The sequence below is a fragment of the Quercus robur genome, chromosome 3 (genome assembly GCF_932294415.1).
Source record: "Quercus robur chromosome 3, dhQueRobu3.1, whole genome shotgun sequence".
Taxonomy (NCBI): Eukaryota; Viridiplantae; Streptophyta; class Magnoliopsida; order Fagales; family Fagaceae; genus Quercus; species Quercus robur.
The window spans coordinates 57,598,325-57,615,694 of NC_065536.1; the positions used below are offsets into that span (position 1 = coordinate 57,598,325).

At 36.5% G+C, this 17,370-nt stretch overlaps 1 protein-coding gene across 1 annotated transcript; it reads left to right on the top strand.

The window, feature by feature from the left end:
- The first annotated feature begins 12,146 nt into the window (after positions 1-12,146).
- LOC126718537 (probable xyloglucan endotransglucosylase/hydrolase protein 33) lies at positions 12,147-13,981 on the top strand. Its single transcript, XM_050420794.1, has 4 exons — positions 12,147-12,537; positions 12,631-12,731; positions 13,003-13,211; positions 13,457-13,981. The coding sequence occupies exons 1-4, from the start codon at positions 12,309-12,311 to the stop codon at positions 13,851-13,853; spliced, it is 936 nt and encodes a 311-aa protein (XP_050276751.1). The 5' UTR covers positions 12,147-12,308; the 3' UTR covers positions 13,854-13,981.
- Positions 13,982-17,370: the final 3,389 nt, after the last annotated feature.

Sequence of the window (17,370 nt, forward strand, 5' to 3'; positions counted from 1 at the left end):
ACTGTATAAGAGGCTACCGTCAGGTAAGCAAACAGAACCTCGTCCACCTCAGGACTGGATATGATGGGTGGCCGAGATAGGTACTCTTTAAGATGTTGAAATGCTACAACATATTCCTCGGTCCATTCAAATCCTTTCCATTTATGCAGCAAAAGGAAAAAGGGTCTGCACCAATCTGCTGACCTGGAGATAAATCAGTTCAAAGCAATAGTCATCCCGGTCAGTTTCTGGACCTCCTTAGGATTCCGAGGTGCTTGCAAGCTGTTAATAGCCTTAATCTGATCTGGGTTTACCTCAATTCCCCTGTGAGTCACTATGTAGCCCAAGAACTTTCCCAAGCCTACCCCAAACAAACACTTAGAAGCATTCAGGCGTAACTTGTGCTTTCTCAGAATTCCAAAAATTTTCGCAAGATCTCCCACATGCTCAGACACCACCTTACTCTTTACAACCATATCATCAATATAGACTTCAATGCTCTTGCTCAACTGTGGTTCAAACATTTTAGTTATCATCCATTGATAAGTAGACCCTGCATTTTTCAAACCAAAGGGCATTACTTTGTAGTGATAGTTTCCAATGGGAGTGACAAAAGCTGTCTTTTCCTGATCGTTCAATGCTAATGGTATTTGGTGATATCCTTGAAAGGCGTCCAAAAAACTCATCTGAGGATGACCTACCGTCGCATCCACCAACTGTTCTATCCAAGGCATAGGGAAAGGATCTTTAGGACAGGCCTTATTGAGGTTCGTGAAATCCATACACACATGCCATTTCCCAGTTCTCTTTTTCACCACCATCGTGTTAGCTAACCATTGAGGATAGAAAACTTCCTTGATTGCCCCTGCTTGCTTCAGCTTGGTTACTTCATTTCTAACAGCCTCGGCGTGCTCTTTTGACGGACGCCAAGGTGGCTGTCTCTTCGGGGTGATGGAAGGGTTAACATTCAGATGATGACAAATGAAACTTGGATCTACACCTGGGGCTTGATACGCGTTCCATGCGAACACATTAACATTTTTTTCTAAGGAATTCAACCAATTGTTCCCTCTCCTACAGAGGCAGTTGAGCTCCAACCTGAAAGAACTTCTCCGGATCATCGCCAACAATTATCCTCTCTAGATCTTCACATTTCGTCTCGTCGGTTGGTCCATTGATGGGCAACACTGGAGTTTCTGATTGCTATAAGCCATTATCAATGGTGGCCGAGATTTTAGCCTTAGGCCGATGTTGGATGGCCGTTACCAGGCATTGTCTGGTTGTAGACTGATTTCCTACTATCTCCAAAACCTAGCCTTTGGATGGGTACTTCATCTTCTGGTGAAGAGTAGAGGAGACGACCCCCAGGGTATGAAGCCAAGGTCTGCCCATAATGGCCATGTAGGGAGAGAAAGCATCTATGACAATGAAGTCCACTTCCACCACATCCAGGTCGGTCTGCACAGGTAATCTGATCTGACCCTTCGGAACGACCATTTTACCTTCAAAACTCACTAGAGGAGAACTGTAGGCTGTCAAGTTTTCAGGTTTCAAATTTAGCCCCTTATATAAGTCAGGATACATTATCTCAGCTCCGCTGCCTTGGTTAATCATCACCCTTTTCACATCGTACCCACCAATTCTAAGTGTAACCACTAAAGCATCATCATGGGGCTGTATGGTTCCAAGTTTGTCCTCATCTGAAAAACCTAACACTAGTGGGATGCCCATCTTAACTCTCTTAGGCATTGAGTTGGATTCTTCAGCTGGGTAACGAGATACTGACATTACTCTGGAAGGACAAGATCCGGTCCTACCCGGGCCAGCAAAAATGACATTTATTGTGCCAAGAGGGAGTCTTGAAGAAGCATCTCCCCAAAGCTCCAAACCCGTTTGGCTTCCCCGACCACTGGAATGATGCAAGAGTTGCTTCAACTTCCCTTCCTGGACTAGTTGGTCGAGATGGTCCCACAAGTTTCTGCAATCCTCGGTAATGTGTCCATGATCTTGATGATATTGACAGTAAAGGTTTTGGTTGCGCCTCATAGGATCTCCTGCTATTTTGTTCAGCCATTTAAAGAACGACTTGTTTTTAATCTTCTCCAGAACTTGTTGTACTAGTTCTCGAAACACAGCATTAACCACCTGGGTGTTGGCAGATCCTGTCTGCCTGACGAAATCTTTCCGAGGTCGATTATTATTGTAACAGTCCGACCTGAAATCCCTCCTCTCCTGAGGGATCACCTTAGCCTTTCCTTTCCCCTGTATTTGGTTTTCCTCTACCCTTCTGTACTTATCAATCCGATCCATAAGTTGGCACACACTGGTAACAGGCTTACCAGTCAGAGACTTCCTCAGGTCATGCTCGGCTAGGAGGCTAGCCTTGAAAGTACTAATGGCCACATCGTCATAGTCTCCGTCTATTTCATTAAACATCTCCCAGTATCTATCTGAGTAGGCCTTCAGAGTTTCCCCCTCCCGCATGGACATAGATAACAAGGATCCCAAAGGCCGAGGAACCCTACTACCAGTGATAAAGCGAGCACCAAAGGCTCGGGTGAGTTTCTTAAAGGAATCAATAGAATTCGCCCTTAAACCATTGAACCATCTCATCGCCACTGGGCCCAAGTTAGATGGAAAGACCTTACACATCAAAGCCTCATCTTTAGAATGAACAGTCATCCTTTGATTGAAATAACTAACATGTTCCACTGGATCTGTTCGACCATTATAAATGGTGAACGTGGGCTGATGGAATCGTCGAGGAAGACTCGCACCTTCTATATTTCGCATAAAGAGTGACTTAGAAACCTGACTCAACGCCTTGTTCATGGCATCGTTCCCTAGGCCTCTGCGAGGCGGGCTCTTATATCTACGTCTATGGTGATATTCCTCGTCGTAGGAGAATGTCTCACTAGGCGGAGTTCTGGATCTCCGTCTATAACTAGCACCATCTGTCTCCTTAGAAGACAGCTCGGAGTTAGGCGACGAATGTCTTCGCCGTGCGTGGCGCAATTCCCTCTTCAATTCATCGATTTCCCGTTGCATGTCCCTATCATTCTTTGCATGGGAAACACGGCTCTTCCCTCGAGATTGGCTTTTACTAGTATGAGCTATGTGCACACTCCCCTCACGATCTCCTCTCCGTTCGAGGCTCTTTCATGGATTGCTATGTTGAGAACCCCTAGATTCTGCTTGGTGTAGATTAGCATCCACCTGGTGTGGTCCTGTCGCTGCCTGGTGTGGACCTGCTTCTTCCATCTTAAACGTTGTACCCGAATCTCTTTTAGAATAGATCAAGTCTTCCCCACAGACGGTGCCAATTGTAAGGACTGAATTTGGATTTGACCCAATATAAGATTGGGTTTTAGCCCAACAAGCCCAAACAATGAATTTGTAGAGCGTGGATGAAAGAACTAGATCTACTCCAGAAGAAAAACAATAAAAGTTGCTGAATTAAGATTGTTAAGTACAAGTAAAATAAGAAAATCTGTCATCGGCACGGCCTGAGGAGCTTATGTTATAATGTCTTGTTGATGAATACAGTTACAAGAGTTCACAATATTATTACAAAGATTTCTTGATTTTTTTCGATCCTCCCTCTTTAGGCCACATTCCCATGCTATATACTACAATCTTGGTATCATCCCTACCATACACATGTAGGTTGGATTCTAGGAACTCCTTCTTGTCTCATCCAACACCTCCCAAAACCATCAACTAGTAGCTGTAAGGCTGTTTGATCACTGTTCAGATATCACCTCCACATTAATACGGCCAGAGAGTTAGTTGGGAGGCATTTAATGTGGAGGTAGCAGCTTTTGAAGATATTTGTTGCCACCCTTTGCTCATCCCTTATCCAATGCCCGACTCTTAGTTGTGATGCAACCTTGAAGGATGTCTGGGATGATAAGACATTCTTATTGACCTTGGATCCCCGTTTCCGAGATGAATTTTCTCCTCGGACATATTTTGGACTATCACATACAATCTTTATTTCTTCTTCTTATACCATTCCCATTATAACCTTATTTAACCATCCTCGGATTGGTTGATATCTTCGGATTGGGCGATAGGCCCAATTCATACAGTTTTAATAGTACCTTCTAGATAGTTGGCCCCCCACAACCATCTTCTTAAAAAAAAAAAAAAAAAAAAGACATATAAAAAATTTATTAGTAAAAATATTTTAAAGTTAACGAAACATATACCTTTTTCAGTTGAGAAAATCTGAGATGTATTCACTTTTAAAATAATATTTATTCAACTTTAAAGATTGATGATTATGATTTAAGACTTAAAATTTTCAGGCTATATTGTTTAGATTTTGATGTTTTTAATTTTATGCTCAAGGGTTTAGGAGCCATTTTTAAAAGCCTATTATTTTAGGTTTAGGGCCCATCATGTTAATTAAGGAAAAAGAAGTGGGTTGCAATAAGTTAATAGTCAACCGCAAAATTTAGTCACTCTATTATGAATAAAACCATTACAAATATTTATCGTTGTTGTTTATGATATGCTAGAATATACTTAATGATATCCTTTACAATTTAAAAATTTTGTTTCCTAACAAAAGCTAGTTGCCCCTTTTGTTAGGAAACAAGAAACCCAACCCAAAATTTTTGAGATGTGAACAGTAGAAAACAAAGAGCAAGAAGGATTAACTCTTTTGCACACGAACACTTAGATTTACATGGTTCTCCAAAAACTAGGGCAATGTCTAAGAGTTGCCGTAGTCTTATTATGACGATTATAACAAAGCTACATGTATCATTAATATAAATATACTGCCCTATTACTTTGACTACACGCATGTGGGACATTACAATAAAGGATCTAGGCATCTAAAGTGCACTTAGATATAAACAAATACTCAATATATTTGTACGGACAACACTTTGGGCATGTTGATTTGAACTCCTAGCATGATTAAATTAACACAATTGATCTAATTATATATAAATTAAAAAAAAAAATCAATAGACCAGACTTCACACACCTCTCATCACCTTTTGGCCTAGGTGTGGATGCACTATACAAAAACAAAACATCAAGGAAACAAAAGGTTAAAAAGTGCTGCAAAAAGTGTTTCTAAATCTGCTTGTAGACACTGCAGCTTTTAAAAAAACTCCACACCAAGGTGTTCTACATTTTTTTTTTTCTTATTTTGATCCAAAGAAATAAATTAGTTTCGACTATTGTTGCTTAAATGGCTTCCATGAATTTAAAATCACATATTTTAATTCCATTTAGCTTGAAAGAGACAATATACCTCGACTTCCTAATGGTTAACCTGTTTATTTATTTATTACTTATATCACATGGAGGATTAACACATGTTGATAGAAAATCTGGGATTCTCCTAGTTGAACTCATACTCCATGTTGAGCTTCGTGGCCACATTCATGTCACATCGTATGGTTTCTGTACATTTAAGGTAATATACAAATTGATGTGTGCCTATGTTTATTCTTATGATTCGGAATTTATTGGAAGCAAAAACATTTCACATTACAACCAAATACCATGTAACTACAAATTTTGATGAACACAATTTACTTGTTGGGATCGGGAAAATTAATTTACACTGGAAGAACTAAAGAAAAAGATTCAAGCAAAGTAACCAAGAGATGATAAAAGTAATACAGAAGTAGATTAGGATATGAGAATTAACACAAGAATTAGATGTTATAACTCTCCTCAGATTGTTTCAGATTCATTATTTTCTCACTAATAAAATACACACTTAACCTTCCTATTTTTTTGAATCCCTTCTTAGATGGGGGTATTGCTCTATTTATAGTGGAGGAGTCCTCTTCTTAGTGGATTATGGTGATAGTCGCAAAGAGATACTTATCTCACCAAGTGTCTCCTCTCCCTTTTGTACATTCAGGTGGAATTTTATATTTTAGAAACTATTCAGGTTGGTTATTCAGTAATAAATACAACTCAGGTTAAGTAGATTTACTTAATTAATGTGGAGGTAACTTTTGTCATGTTTAGACGCTATCCCTTTTGGTGGCGGTCGTCGGGATGGCTGTGGTTCTCGGGTCCAGTCTTACTTCAGCCAAGGTGGGGAACATTATTCTTTTGATTTGGACCTTCCAGGGGGGATTCTTAGGAGGGGCCTCTGGACCCATTGGTTGCGCCAGGCCTCCAGACATTCTTTAAACCTTTCTCGGGCCTTTGGGTCTCGGCCCAGGTAATGGCTACATACCCCTCCCACAGTAACCACTCAATTCCGATCAAATTTGTCCAAAAGTTTTACGTGCAATGACTACACTCACTCACAGCCCTTCATTCACTTGCACTGTTGCACATGTGCACATCCATGTGTGTTTCTCTGCATGGCAGTGTGCTACACTGCAATTTGTGTTGGGTTCAGGAAGTTTATATTGAAAACAATTAACATCAGAAGCTAAAAACATATTCATCTGAGAGATGAGATCCTCTCCTGACTCCTATCTTCTTCTAGGCACTCTCACCAGCTAATACTAGCAAATTGTCCCCGAACACCATCCTATTTGACAGACTAGCCTAGATTTTCAAGATCATCTGCTGTCTTCAATTTTGTTTTTAAAGAGACAAATTACTAACCAGAATTTGGCAGATGGAAACCACTAGTCTAAATATACTGCTGGGAAATATGGGATTTAGAAACATCACTTTAAAAGGCTGTTCTCGTTTACTACTCCCATAATTTCCTGTTATTGTGAATGATTACAGAAGGCTCCTCTCTCAAGTCTCAGACATGACGAGTTGAGATCCACAATATCTTACCGAAAGCTAAGTCCTATAGACTTGCTTACAAGTAACAACTAAGTGTGGAAAACTTGTGGTATGAATGATCCTTGCAATTGAATTGGCCCCACTCTTCACTTCGTATGAAGTCTAGTTTGTGAATAAAGCTTCCTATTTCATTAAAGAGAAGAGAAAGGGAAAGAATCAAAGAGAAGATAAGGACAAGGGAATGGGCCAGAACGAGTTATTATTAGAGTCAGCCTAATGAGTTAAGTTGTGGGGCACCACAATAGTGCACTACCCATTAATTCACACGCAAAGCATGGGTCGAGTGCTTCTGTACACGGACCTTATTAAGACGATGATACGTGTTTACTATTGATTATATGTCACAATCTTAACGATTTTAGTACACGTAACATTGAATCCAACTAAGATGTAACAAACCAACCACATGAAAGCTACCAATGGATCTGGAAGAGTCACAAAGCTGGGCCAAATCACTTTCGTATCATAAAATCCATGATATCATTAGTAGTAGTACGGCCTTCTACGCCTCTGCCACTCAAGTCCATCTGTCCAACCAAAATAAGAATTCTTGAAGTGAGGTTGAAGAACTATCTGGTCCTGAAAGAAACCCATATGTTCATATCCAAGTGACTGCATGTGTTAGACATTTGATAACTGATGAGGTGCTATGAGGTGAGGACTCCAATTTCACAACAATACATGGTAAAAATTGATACACACTTCTGATAATTAGATAGTTAATTATATGGAAATGATATAAACTAGTCTAGTCACATGCTGGTGAAAATGTTCACCTATCCTTTTGACTAGAATTGGTAGAAATGCAAATAGCTAGTGTAGTCTCGACTCTCAAATAATTATCTCTAAACGTCATATGTCTATTTTGGTTTGGTTAATATAATCGTCAGTGGACAACAAATTTTAGGTCAACTAGTACTACTTAGTATTTGCATTGGAGACGTCTAAAGGTTTGAATCTTTCTCCCCCATCTTCTCAAAAAAAAAAGTGTATAAAAGAATTATTAGTAAAGATATTTTAAAGTTCAAAATTAATGAAAACATATACCTTTTTCAATTGAGAAAATTTGAGATGTATTTACTCTTAAAATAATATTTATTCAACTTTAAAGATTGAGGATTAGTAACCCAAAAAAAAAATGAGGATTAGGATTTAAGACTTACAATTTTTAGGGTATATTGTTATATTTTGATGTTTTTAATTATATGCTTAAGTGTTTAGGAATCGATTTAAAAGCCTTTTATTTTAGGTTTAAGGCCCAACATATTAGAGAAGAGGAGGGTTGCAATAAGTTGACAATCAACAGTGAAATTTATGATATGTTGTTGTTTATGACTAGATCTACTATAAATACTTCTTCTTGTTGTTTATGATATACTGGAATATACTTAACGATACCTTTATGATTTACAAATTTTATTTCCTAATAGAAGCCAGTTGCCCCTTTTGTTAGGAAACAAGAAATCCAACCCAAGATTTATGGATGTGAACAGCAGAAAAGAAAGAGAAAAAAAGATGTAACGAAGCTACCTATATCATTAATATAAATATACTGCCCTATTACTTGCGCCACAGGCATGTGAAAAATTACAATAAAGGATCTAGGTATCTAAAGTGCACGTAAATATAAACAAATATATGCCCCAAATATTTGTACGGACAACACTTTTGGACATGTTGATTTGAACTCCTAGCATAATTAAATTCACACAATTGATCTATTTATCAATTTTTTTTTTTTTAATTTTTAAATTCAACAAATCAGGCTTCACACACGGAGGTGTCACACACCGCTCATGACTCATCACCTTTCGGCCTAGATGTGGATGCACTTTACAAAAACAAAACAGCAAGGAAACAAAAGGTTAAAAGGTCCTGCAAAAAGTGTTTCTAAATCTGCTTGGGGACACTGCAGCTTTTAAAAGAACTCCACACCAAAGTGTTCTACATTTTTTTCTTTATTTTGATCCAAAGAAATAAATTAGTTTCGACTATCGTGACTTAAATGGTTTCCAAGCATTTAGAATCACATATTTTAATTCCATTTAGCTTGAGCCTTGAAAGAGACAGTATACCTCGACTTTCTAGTGGTTAACCTTTTTATTTTTTATTTTTTTATATCATACGGAGGATTAACACGTGTTGATGGAAAATCTGAGATTCTCCTAGTTGAACTCGTACTCCATGTTGAGCTTCCTGACCACATTCATGTCACATCATAGGGTTTCTGTAGGTTTAAGGTAATATACAAATTGATATACGCCTAAGTTTATTCTTATGATTCTGAATTTATTGGAAGCAAAAACATTTCATACTATTGCAAATACCAAATCTTGGTAAGTGTGCGAGTCAAAACTTCCAAGGTGGGCCATAGGAACCTTTGATGAACACAATTTAATTGTTGGAATTGGGACAATGGGAGATCTAAAGAAAAAGATTCAAGAAAACAAGTAACCAAGAGATGATAAAAGGAACGCAAAAATTGATTAGAATGTGGAAATTAACAGAAAAATTCAAGGTTATAACTCTCCTCGGATTATTACAGGTTCACTCTTTTTTTATTAATACAATACGCACTTAACTTCCCTATTTTTCCAAATTCCCTCTTAGATAGGGGTATTTTCCTATTTATAGTGGAGGAGTCCCCTTCTCAGTAGGTGAGTTGTGGTGATGGTGGCAGAGAGATACTTATTCCATCAGGTGTCTCTTTCTTCTTTTGTGGACTTGAGTGAGATTTTAGGTTTGAGACGCTATTCAGGTCGGTCATTCAATAATAAATATCACTCAAATTAGATAGGATTGCCTAATTAATGCACAGGTAACTGTTGCCTGTTCAGTTACTACCCCCTTTCGGCTCCTTGACGGTCGTAGTGTTGCCTGTGGTTGAGGTAACCCAGTGTTACTTAAGCCATGGGGGCCGGGGAACATTGTTCTTTTGATTTGGACCTTCGAAGGGGGATTCTTTGGAGTGGGCCTCTGGACCCATTGGTTGCACTAGGCCTCCAGACCTTCTTTATGCCTTTCTCGGGCCTTTGGGTCTCGGCCCTGGTAATGGCTACATTCCCCTCCCAGTCTCCCACAGTAACCATTCAATTCTGATCAAATTTGTCCAAAAGCTTTATGTGCAATGACTACACTAACAGGCTCACTGCCCTTTATCCACTTGCACATGTGCACATCCATGCATGTGTGTTTCCTATGCAAGACAGTGTGCTACACTGCAAGTTGTGTTAGGTTCAGGAAGTTTATATTGAAAACAATTAACATCAGAAGCTAAAAACATATGCATCTGAGAGATGAGATCCTCTCCTATCTTCTTCTAGGCACTCTCACCAGCTAATAATAGCAAATTGTCCCCAGACACCATCCTATTTGACAGACTAGCCCAGATTTTCAAGATCATTTGCTGTCTTCAAATTGTTTTAAAGAGACAATTACTAAACAGAATTTGGCGGATGGAAACCACTAGTATTAATAATACCATAAATATTAAGGGTACTTCCAAGGACTTTCGGTGCACTAGATGCCAATATTGTTAGTAGTCATATCAAATATCACTCGGAGCCAGCTAGAAATCTACTGGCAAATTGACCATTACAATAAAAAGAAATAGACATTGCTGGTCAGTATCAGCTTTTTTTGTATGAAATTTTCTTTATCATAATAAAGTTTGTAAACCAATTGGTCAATTTCAGGTGTTTCCCCACCTAATTGAATGTAAGTTCTACATGACTACATGCCTCATTCAATACCCAGACAAAATAAGGAAAATACAAAAGAGGGGGAGGAGGGAATAAAAATAGTTAAATACAACATTTTTCAACGCTTGAGTCACTTTAAGATAGAAGTGACCCTTATTGATAAAAAGATGACGGAGAGTCTCTTAAATGGTTTATTCATATTAGAAAAAAAAACAATTACTTCACCAATGAGAAAATTTGAGTTGATTCAAGTTAAGGGAACAAAAAATAACATTAATAGAAGTAATAAAAAAGAACATCTTAATTGGAAGTACAAATAGAGAGTATAAAATCAAATAAAAGAAAAAATTATATGAGATTGACCTGAACATGTGTCAATTAGATTTGACTGTATTTTACAATTATTGGCATAACTTTTGATTGTTGTGGTTGACTCAAGTTAAAATGATGTTACTTAAATGATAACGGATCATGTCAATATTCGTGGAAAAAATCATCACTCTTAATTGAAAAAAAAAAGCCTATCAATTGAATCAAAATGATGGGAACTTGACATCAGTGGTGGTGCTTGCTTATTGCTTTGCATAAGCCAGAAACATTGGCATAGGATGCTGGGGCGGCGCAACTTTATATTCAGGGGGTTCAAGTGATTGTAAATCGTAAGTGTTTTTAAGTGTTTGTAAATCGTAAGTGTCACTCTTTTTTATAAATTTATATTATGTGTGAGTGTGTCTAATATTGATTGTGTGCATTACTTTTTGTTATAATGCTATTTGTGTAAATTATGATGTGTGTGAACGTTTGTGTGTACAATATAAATATAATATAAATTTATATAATTTAATAATTAGGAAATAGAGATGGTTTGTTACATGTGTGTATATTGTTATCATGTTATAATAATTTTTTTTTTATAAAGTTAGTAAAATTTAAGAAAAAAATTGTAAAGTTAATAATTGTCCAAGCATTTGATTGGTTAAGTAAACACATAATGTATAATTTTATGTATGAATGAATGTGGTTGTGTGCGTCAATAATTAATACAAAGCTAATGAGTTTAGTTTAGTCATTTAGTTTAAAATATTTTTATAAAAACAATAACAAATAGATAATAACAACTGCATAAAAATAAAAATGTTAGATAAACTTAACAAAATAAAATAGTCATAAGCTCATAGCTATCCACATTGGTCATTGGCAATAGATACTTATAATAAACTATCATATAACAATTCAAAATTTGAAAACTTGTAAAAGAAAATTGTAAATATTCACGTATTAATTTTTTTTGTCGATAACTTGAATATCTTGTAGAAAAAAATTGTAAATATTCATGTATTAATTTTTTTTGTCGATAACTCAATATATTCAAGTCTTTTTTTATTAAAATTTTTTAATGACCTCCTAAACAAAATTCCTGAAACTGCTACTAATAGGATGACCAGTTACAGACAAAAAAACTGTTTTCCTTTTGGTCCATGCCAATCCGTGGATATATGTAGCTTATGGTCCACACGCAGTACTAGAAAGGAAACATATTCAATGGACTTTGCAGGTAATACTAATAGCAGTATAGAACCCATCAACGAAGTAATTGTCTAGTCATGCCCCTAACTTTTAGGCAGCCCCACAAGCCCTGCCATACTTCTCAGAGTCACCCCCACATGATTGTTCTTAATCATTATTGTCTTTAAGATCCAAAGTGACTACTGAAAGACATACTAGGCAAAGAGAGAGAGCCAGCTAGTAACAACTAAGCATGATTTTGAACCTCTCTAACTAAAAACTCTCAATATATAACCAACTAATCATATTTTCTTTGCATCTATCCAATAAAGAATGGCTTTTCTGCAAGACAAAATACTCTATTCAGGTCTCCTAGTCTTCTGCATGACCATATTGGTGTCTTCACATAGTAGACCTTACTCGCCCTCAGGTGTTGCACATTTAACAGATTACTTTCCACATGTCTCAATTTATCAAGGCTTTTCTAAGTCCTTTGGAGGCTCAAATATCCAGCTAATCAGTAATGGTTCTATGGCCAATCTTGCTCTTGACAAAACATCAGGTAAAGTCCTTTACATATTATGGCTTAAATTGATACATGAAATTGTATTTTCAGAATTTACTCTAATGTGTATCTCTTTATGTTGTTTTATAGGAGCTGGATTGGTCTCAAAAAACAAATATTACTATGGATTCTTCAGTGCTGCAATTAAGCTGCCATCTGGTCTCTCATCTGGAGTTGTAGTAGCCTTCTATGTAAGCTCTTTCATTCACATACAAGAAGTCACACTTACATACAACATATTACATTTGACTGCAATATTGTACATATTGCATGGCTAAGGCAAACTGTATGTGTAACATCTTCTGCCTTAGCATATAGAATTGTACATTAGACATATATTTTTTCAATTTGCATGCATGTATTTATTTTAAACATGTGGCTACGATTGCATTGTACAAAATGCATCCATTTGGACATGAGAATATGTATCCAAATATGTTGACTAGAAAGTGGAATTTTCAGTTGTCAAATGCAGATACTTTCCCTCATACCCATGATGAGATTGACATAGAGCTGCTTGGTCATGAGGAAGGAAACGACTGGGCCTTCCAAACAAATATATACGCTAATGGAAGTGTAAGCACTGGAAGGGAAGAGAAATTCTATCTCTGGTTTGACCCAACAGAGCAGCATCATCAATACAGCATCATCTGGAACAGCTATCATACAGTGTAAGACAATCAAAACTCACATACATACACAGACACGCCTGCGCGCAAGTTTTATTACCATTATTCTAACACTTCATCTCACATGTGAGCCTAGACTTCCCTTTAATAAGTGGAGCACAACATGTGAGAGTTTGAACTTTTGGTTCAAACTCATATCTACCTCTTATGAGTCCCAAAAGCTTAAAACTATTATGAAAATGGTGAATTTAATCATTTTAGCTGATATTGTAACATACCTAATGCAGGTTTCTAGTGGACAACATACCTGTAAGAGAGTTTATTCACAAAAGTGCCTTCCCTTTTGTTTATCCATCAAAACCCATGTCAGTTTATGCAACAATTTGGGATGGCTCAGCGTGGGCAACTCATGGAGGAAAATACCCAGTAAATTACAAATATGCTCCATTTGTAGTTTCTTTTGCAAATGTGGAAATGAGTGGCTGCATATGGAATCCAACAGCTCCAGTTTCTTCATGTTCTAAGGCTGGTACTTCTAGTTATGACCCTGTTGAGGGACCAGAGTTTGTTAAGCTATCAAAGCAGCAGATTGAAGCAATGGACTGGGCAAGAAGGAAGCTAATGTTCTACTCTTATTGTAAAGATAAACCCAGATTTAAGGTCCTGCCACCTGAGTGCAAGTAAAAGATATTTTGGCATTCATATTTATTATTTAGTCATTTGTGAAAGTGCAATTGAATAACGTTGAAAGGCATTTTCACACTAAGAACACTACTGATAGATATCAAATAAACCAAAATGTTTATATGGTACTCTCTCTTTATTCTTTTTGTTCTCCACAAAGTCAAAGTTAATCATAACATTGAAGGCATTGTCACATTGATTAAGAGCACAACTGTAAGTAATCAAACAAAATGTGCACTTTAATATTTAAATATCATTTAAATAATATTTATTTAGTTAACGATATTATAATTTTTTTATTTAAAATTCATTATTTTTTACCCTTTTTTTTGTGTACGAAAAATGGAGGCCTTTATGGCTATATTATACCCTCGAGCAGGGAACCGTTTTGACATAAACTCCGGCCGTTCTTACCAGATCGTGTGGGGGATCAACCCCACCAAGGATGCCCACCAACAATTGGCTGTGGAGGTGATTCGAACCCAAGCCTGACAAGCAGGGCCATGAACTCCTTACCACTGAACCAACCAACCTGTTGGCTATATTTTTACCTTTTAATATAGCTAATTCACTTTGACGATTAAGTTGGATTTCTATTAATACATATATATATATATATATATATTTTTTTTTTTTTTGGGAAAAATGCTAAATCTATTATAAATTTTAGTACAAAAATCTTACAAACTAATGTAATCATGAATATAATTGGTGAAACTTTTTTTTTTTTGAGAGAGTTTCAACTTATGGCGTCCACTCCTAATAATAGCTCTTAATTATCAGACCAAGATATCAATTAGTTTTTGGTATAAGCGGGGATTGAATCCTAGATCTCTTATACAACCATCAAAGACTTTACCAGTTGAATTAACTGGAACCCACGGTGACACTTTAATAAAATAATAAATAATTATTTGAATTACTTTTTATGATTTGTGATACATTAATTTATAAGACCTATATAGTTAAATTTGTAATACTTAGAGCATTCCCATTAAGGATTGCATATGCCAAAAGATAACTTTTTTTTAGCATTTATAACCCAAAAACCCGCTCCATCAAAGATTGCATATGCTAAAAAATTTGCAATGTTGCTATAGTGCGCTCTCATTTTTGAGACCGCATTGTAGCACAATACTATCATTTTTTATTAATTTATTTCTCTCTCTCTTCCGTGTTTGTCTCCTTCCCAAGTCTCTTCTCTCTCCTCTCTCACTTCTCCTCTGTCACGCCATCTCACTCAAGCTTCTTCCTCTCCCTCTCACCATCTCACCCAAGTTTCTCTCTCTCTCTCTCTCTCTTTTTCTTTTTTTTCCTCTCTTCTCACCGATTCTCCCTCCTTCTTCTCACCAATGGATTGTGGTGGTGGTGGATCGTGGATCATGGTTGAGATTTGCTCCGATTTGATGGATGTTATTGGTCTGATTTGGTGGATTGTGGCAGAGATTCAGTTTGATTTCTTCTCTGGAATCTTTAGTGGTGGCTGAGATCGTGGCTAAGATTTGGTCCAATTTTGGGTTTTGTGGTGTTGTCTTTGAATCTTTGGTGGTGGATGTTGTTGTTTTTCTAGGTTTCATGGTGAATTTTGTGGATCTCTGTTGGTCATCGATTTTGGGTTTTGTAGATGCTGTTGTTTTTTGGGTTTTGTGATGAATCTCTGTGGGTCTCCGTGGGTTTTTCTGCATCTACTAGTCTTTTTTTTTTTTTTTTTTTTTTGGTGGTGGTGGCTGGGATGGATATGGGTTTGTTGGGTTGAGATGGAAGAGTGTGAGTTTGTTGGATAGATGGATGGGTATGGGTGGTTGGTGTTTTTTTCGAATGTTGGTGGATGGGGTGGGTATGGGTTTGTTGCGTTGAGAATGTCAAGTTTGCTGGGTTGAGAGTGACAGAGAGGAAGAGAGAGAAAGAAATATAATTGAAGAATAAAGAAATAATAAAAAAAAGAATATTTAAATGAAGTGGTAAAAAATATAGAATCTTTGATGTTGGGTGTATTGTAAAATGATTTTTTTTTATTATTATTATTTATAGATGTTGTTGTTTTCTGGGTTTTGTGGTGAATCTTTGTGGGTCTCCGTGGGTTTTTCCTGCATCTGCTAGTGTTTTTTTTTTTTTTTTTTTTTTAGTGGTGGTGGCTGGGATGGATATGGGTTTGCTAGGTTGAGATGGAAGAGTGTGAGTTTGTTGGATAGATAGGTGGGTATGGGTGGTTGGTATTTTTTTTGGGGTGGTGGTGGATGGGGTGGGTATGGGTTTGCTGTGTTGAGAAGGTCAAGTTTGCTGGGTTGAGAGTGACAGAGAGGAAAAGAGAGAAAGAAATATAATTGAAGAATAAAAAAAGAATATTTAAATGAAGTGGTAAAAAATATACAATCTATGATGATGGGTGTATTGTAAAATGAGTTATTAAAAGATAAAATTTTGGGTTTTGAGGTGGTATATGCTAAAAATTTTACTTCCTTTGATGGGAATGCTCTTAGTATCACTTAATTTTCTGGATCTTTTCATAATGGAGAGAAAAAAAACTCATAACTTTTTTTGTAAAAAAAAAAAAAAAAAATCACTTATTGTTCTTTATTTGGGAGCTTTTCTCTTGTAAGGGGGCCTTAAGTCTTGGACCTGGAGTCATAAAAAATTGCACTCAAATTTTCAAATTTTCACAATTATCCTTATTTGGGCCCACCACGATTAATGCAAATAGAGTATATTAAATTTTTGACAATTTTTTTTTTTTTTTTTTTTCATATTGGGTTATACATTGAGGGTGTTTATTGGTAGAACTTGAGATTTCATCTTGTTCGAGGTAGCATAATAAAATAATAGTTCTTAGGTACTTTCAGAATATGGAGAATGCATAATATAAGTTAACCTTAACTTTAGCCTAATATAAGTTGAGGTTAAAATGCATAATGTTTTACTACAAGAAATTCGGGTTAAAATGCATAATGTTTCATTTAATCCATATACATTCATAATTATTGATTGGAGAGAGAGAGGTGGCTTTTGTTTCCTTTCTTTCAACTGCTCCCTTACCTACTTTATTGTCACGCATCACAAGGGGAGCATGGGAAGACTTTAGCTGTTATCTGCTCTCACCAAATATATCATCTCAAATCAAGTTTTTTATTTTAAAAACACGTGGGGTAGATAAACTAGGGAAAAAGGAGATGTCCAATAAGGTTCCTTTTTTTTTTTAGTTAATTATTTTTTTTACTACCTAAACGAACTATAAAGCATCATATAAGATGATTGTTTAACACTAAATTTTATGATAATTGCTCTTTACTGCTACTCCAAAAAATCAATTAATTTCTTTTTAGTGCACACGAAATTCAAACCTAGTTCTCATATTCAACAATACGGGACATTACTTGTTGAGCTAATTAGTCCCTTCAAGAATACATATCTTGTTTTTCTGATTCCACAAAAATGAGGAGCTCTATACGGACAGGCAGCTGTGTGTGAGCTGTGAAATATGGACTATTTGTCCATAGGCAGAAAACTAATTACGTGCAGC

What these genes read in the sequence shown, in the direction of transcription:
- LOC126718537 (XM_050420794.1), top strand. Translation starts at nt 12,309, where the DNA reads ATGGCTTTTCTGCAAGACAAAATACTCTATTCAGGTCTCCTAGTCTTC. An exon ending in TGCTCTTGACAAAACATCAG is followed by an intron (nt 12,538 to 12,630) that starts GTAAAGTCCTTT and finishes GTTGTTTTATAG; the next exon opens with GAGCTGGATTGGTCTCAAAA. An exon ending in TGGAACAGCTATCATACAGT is followed by an intron (nt 13,212 to 13,456) that starts GTAAGACAATCA and finishes TACCTAATGCAG; the next exon opens with GTTTCTAGTGGACAACATAC.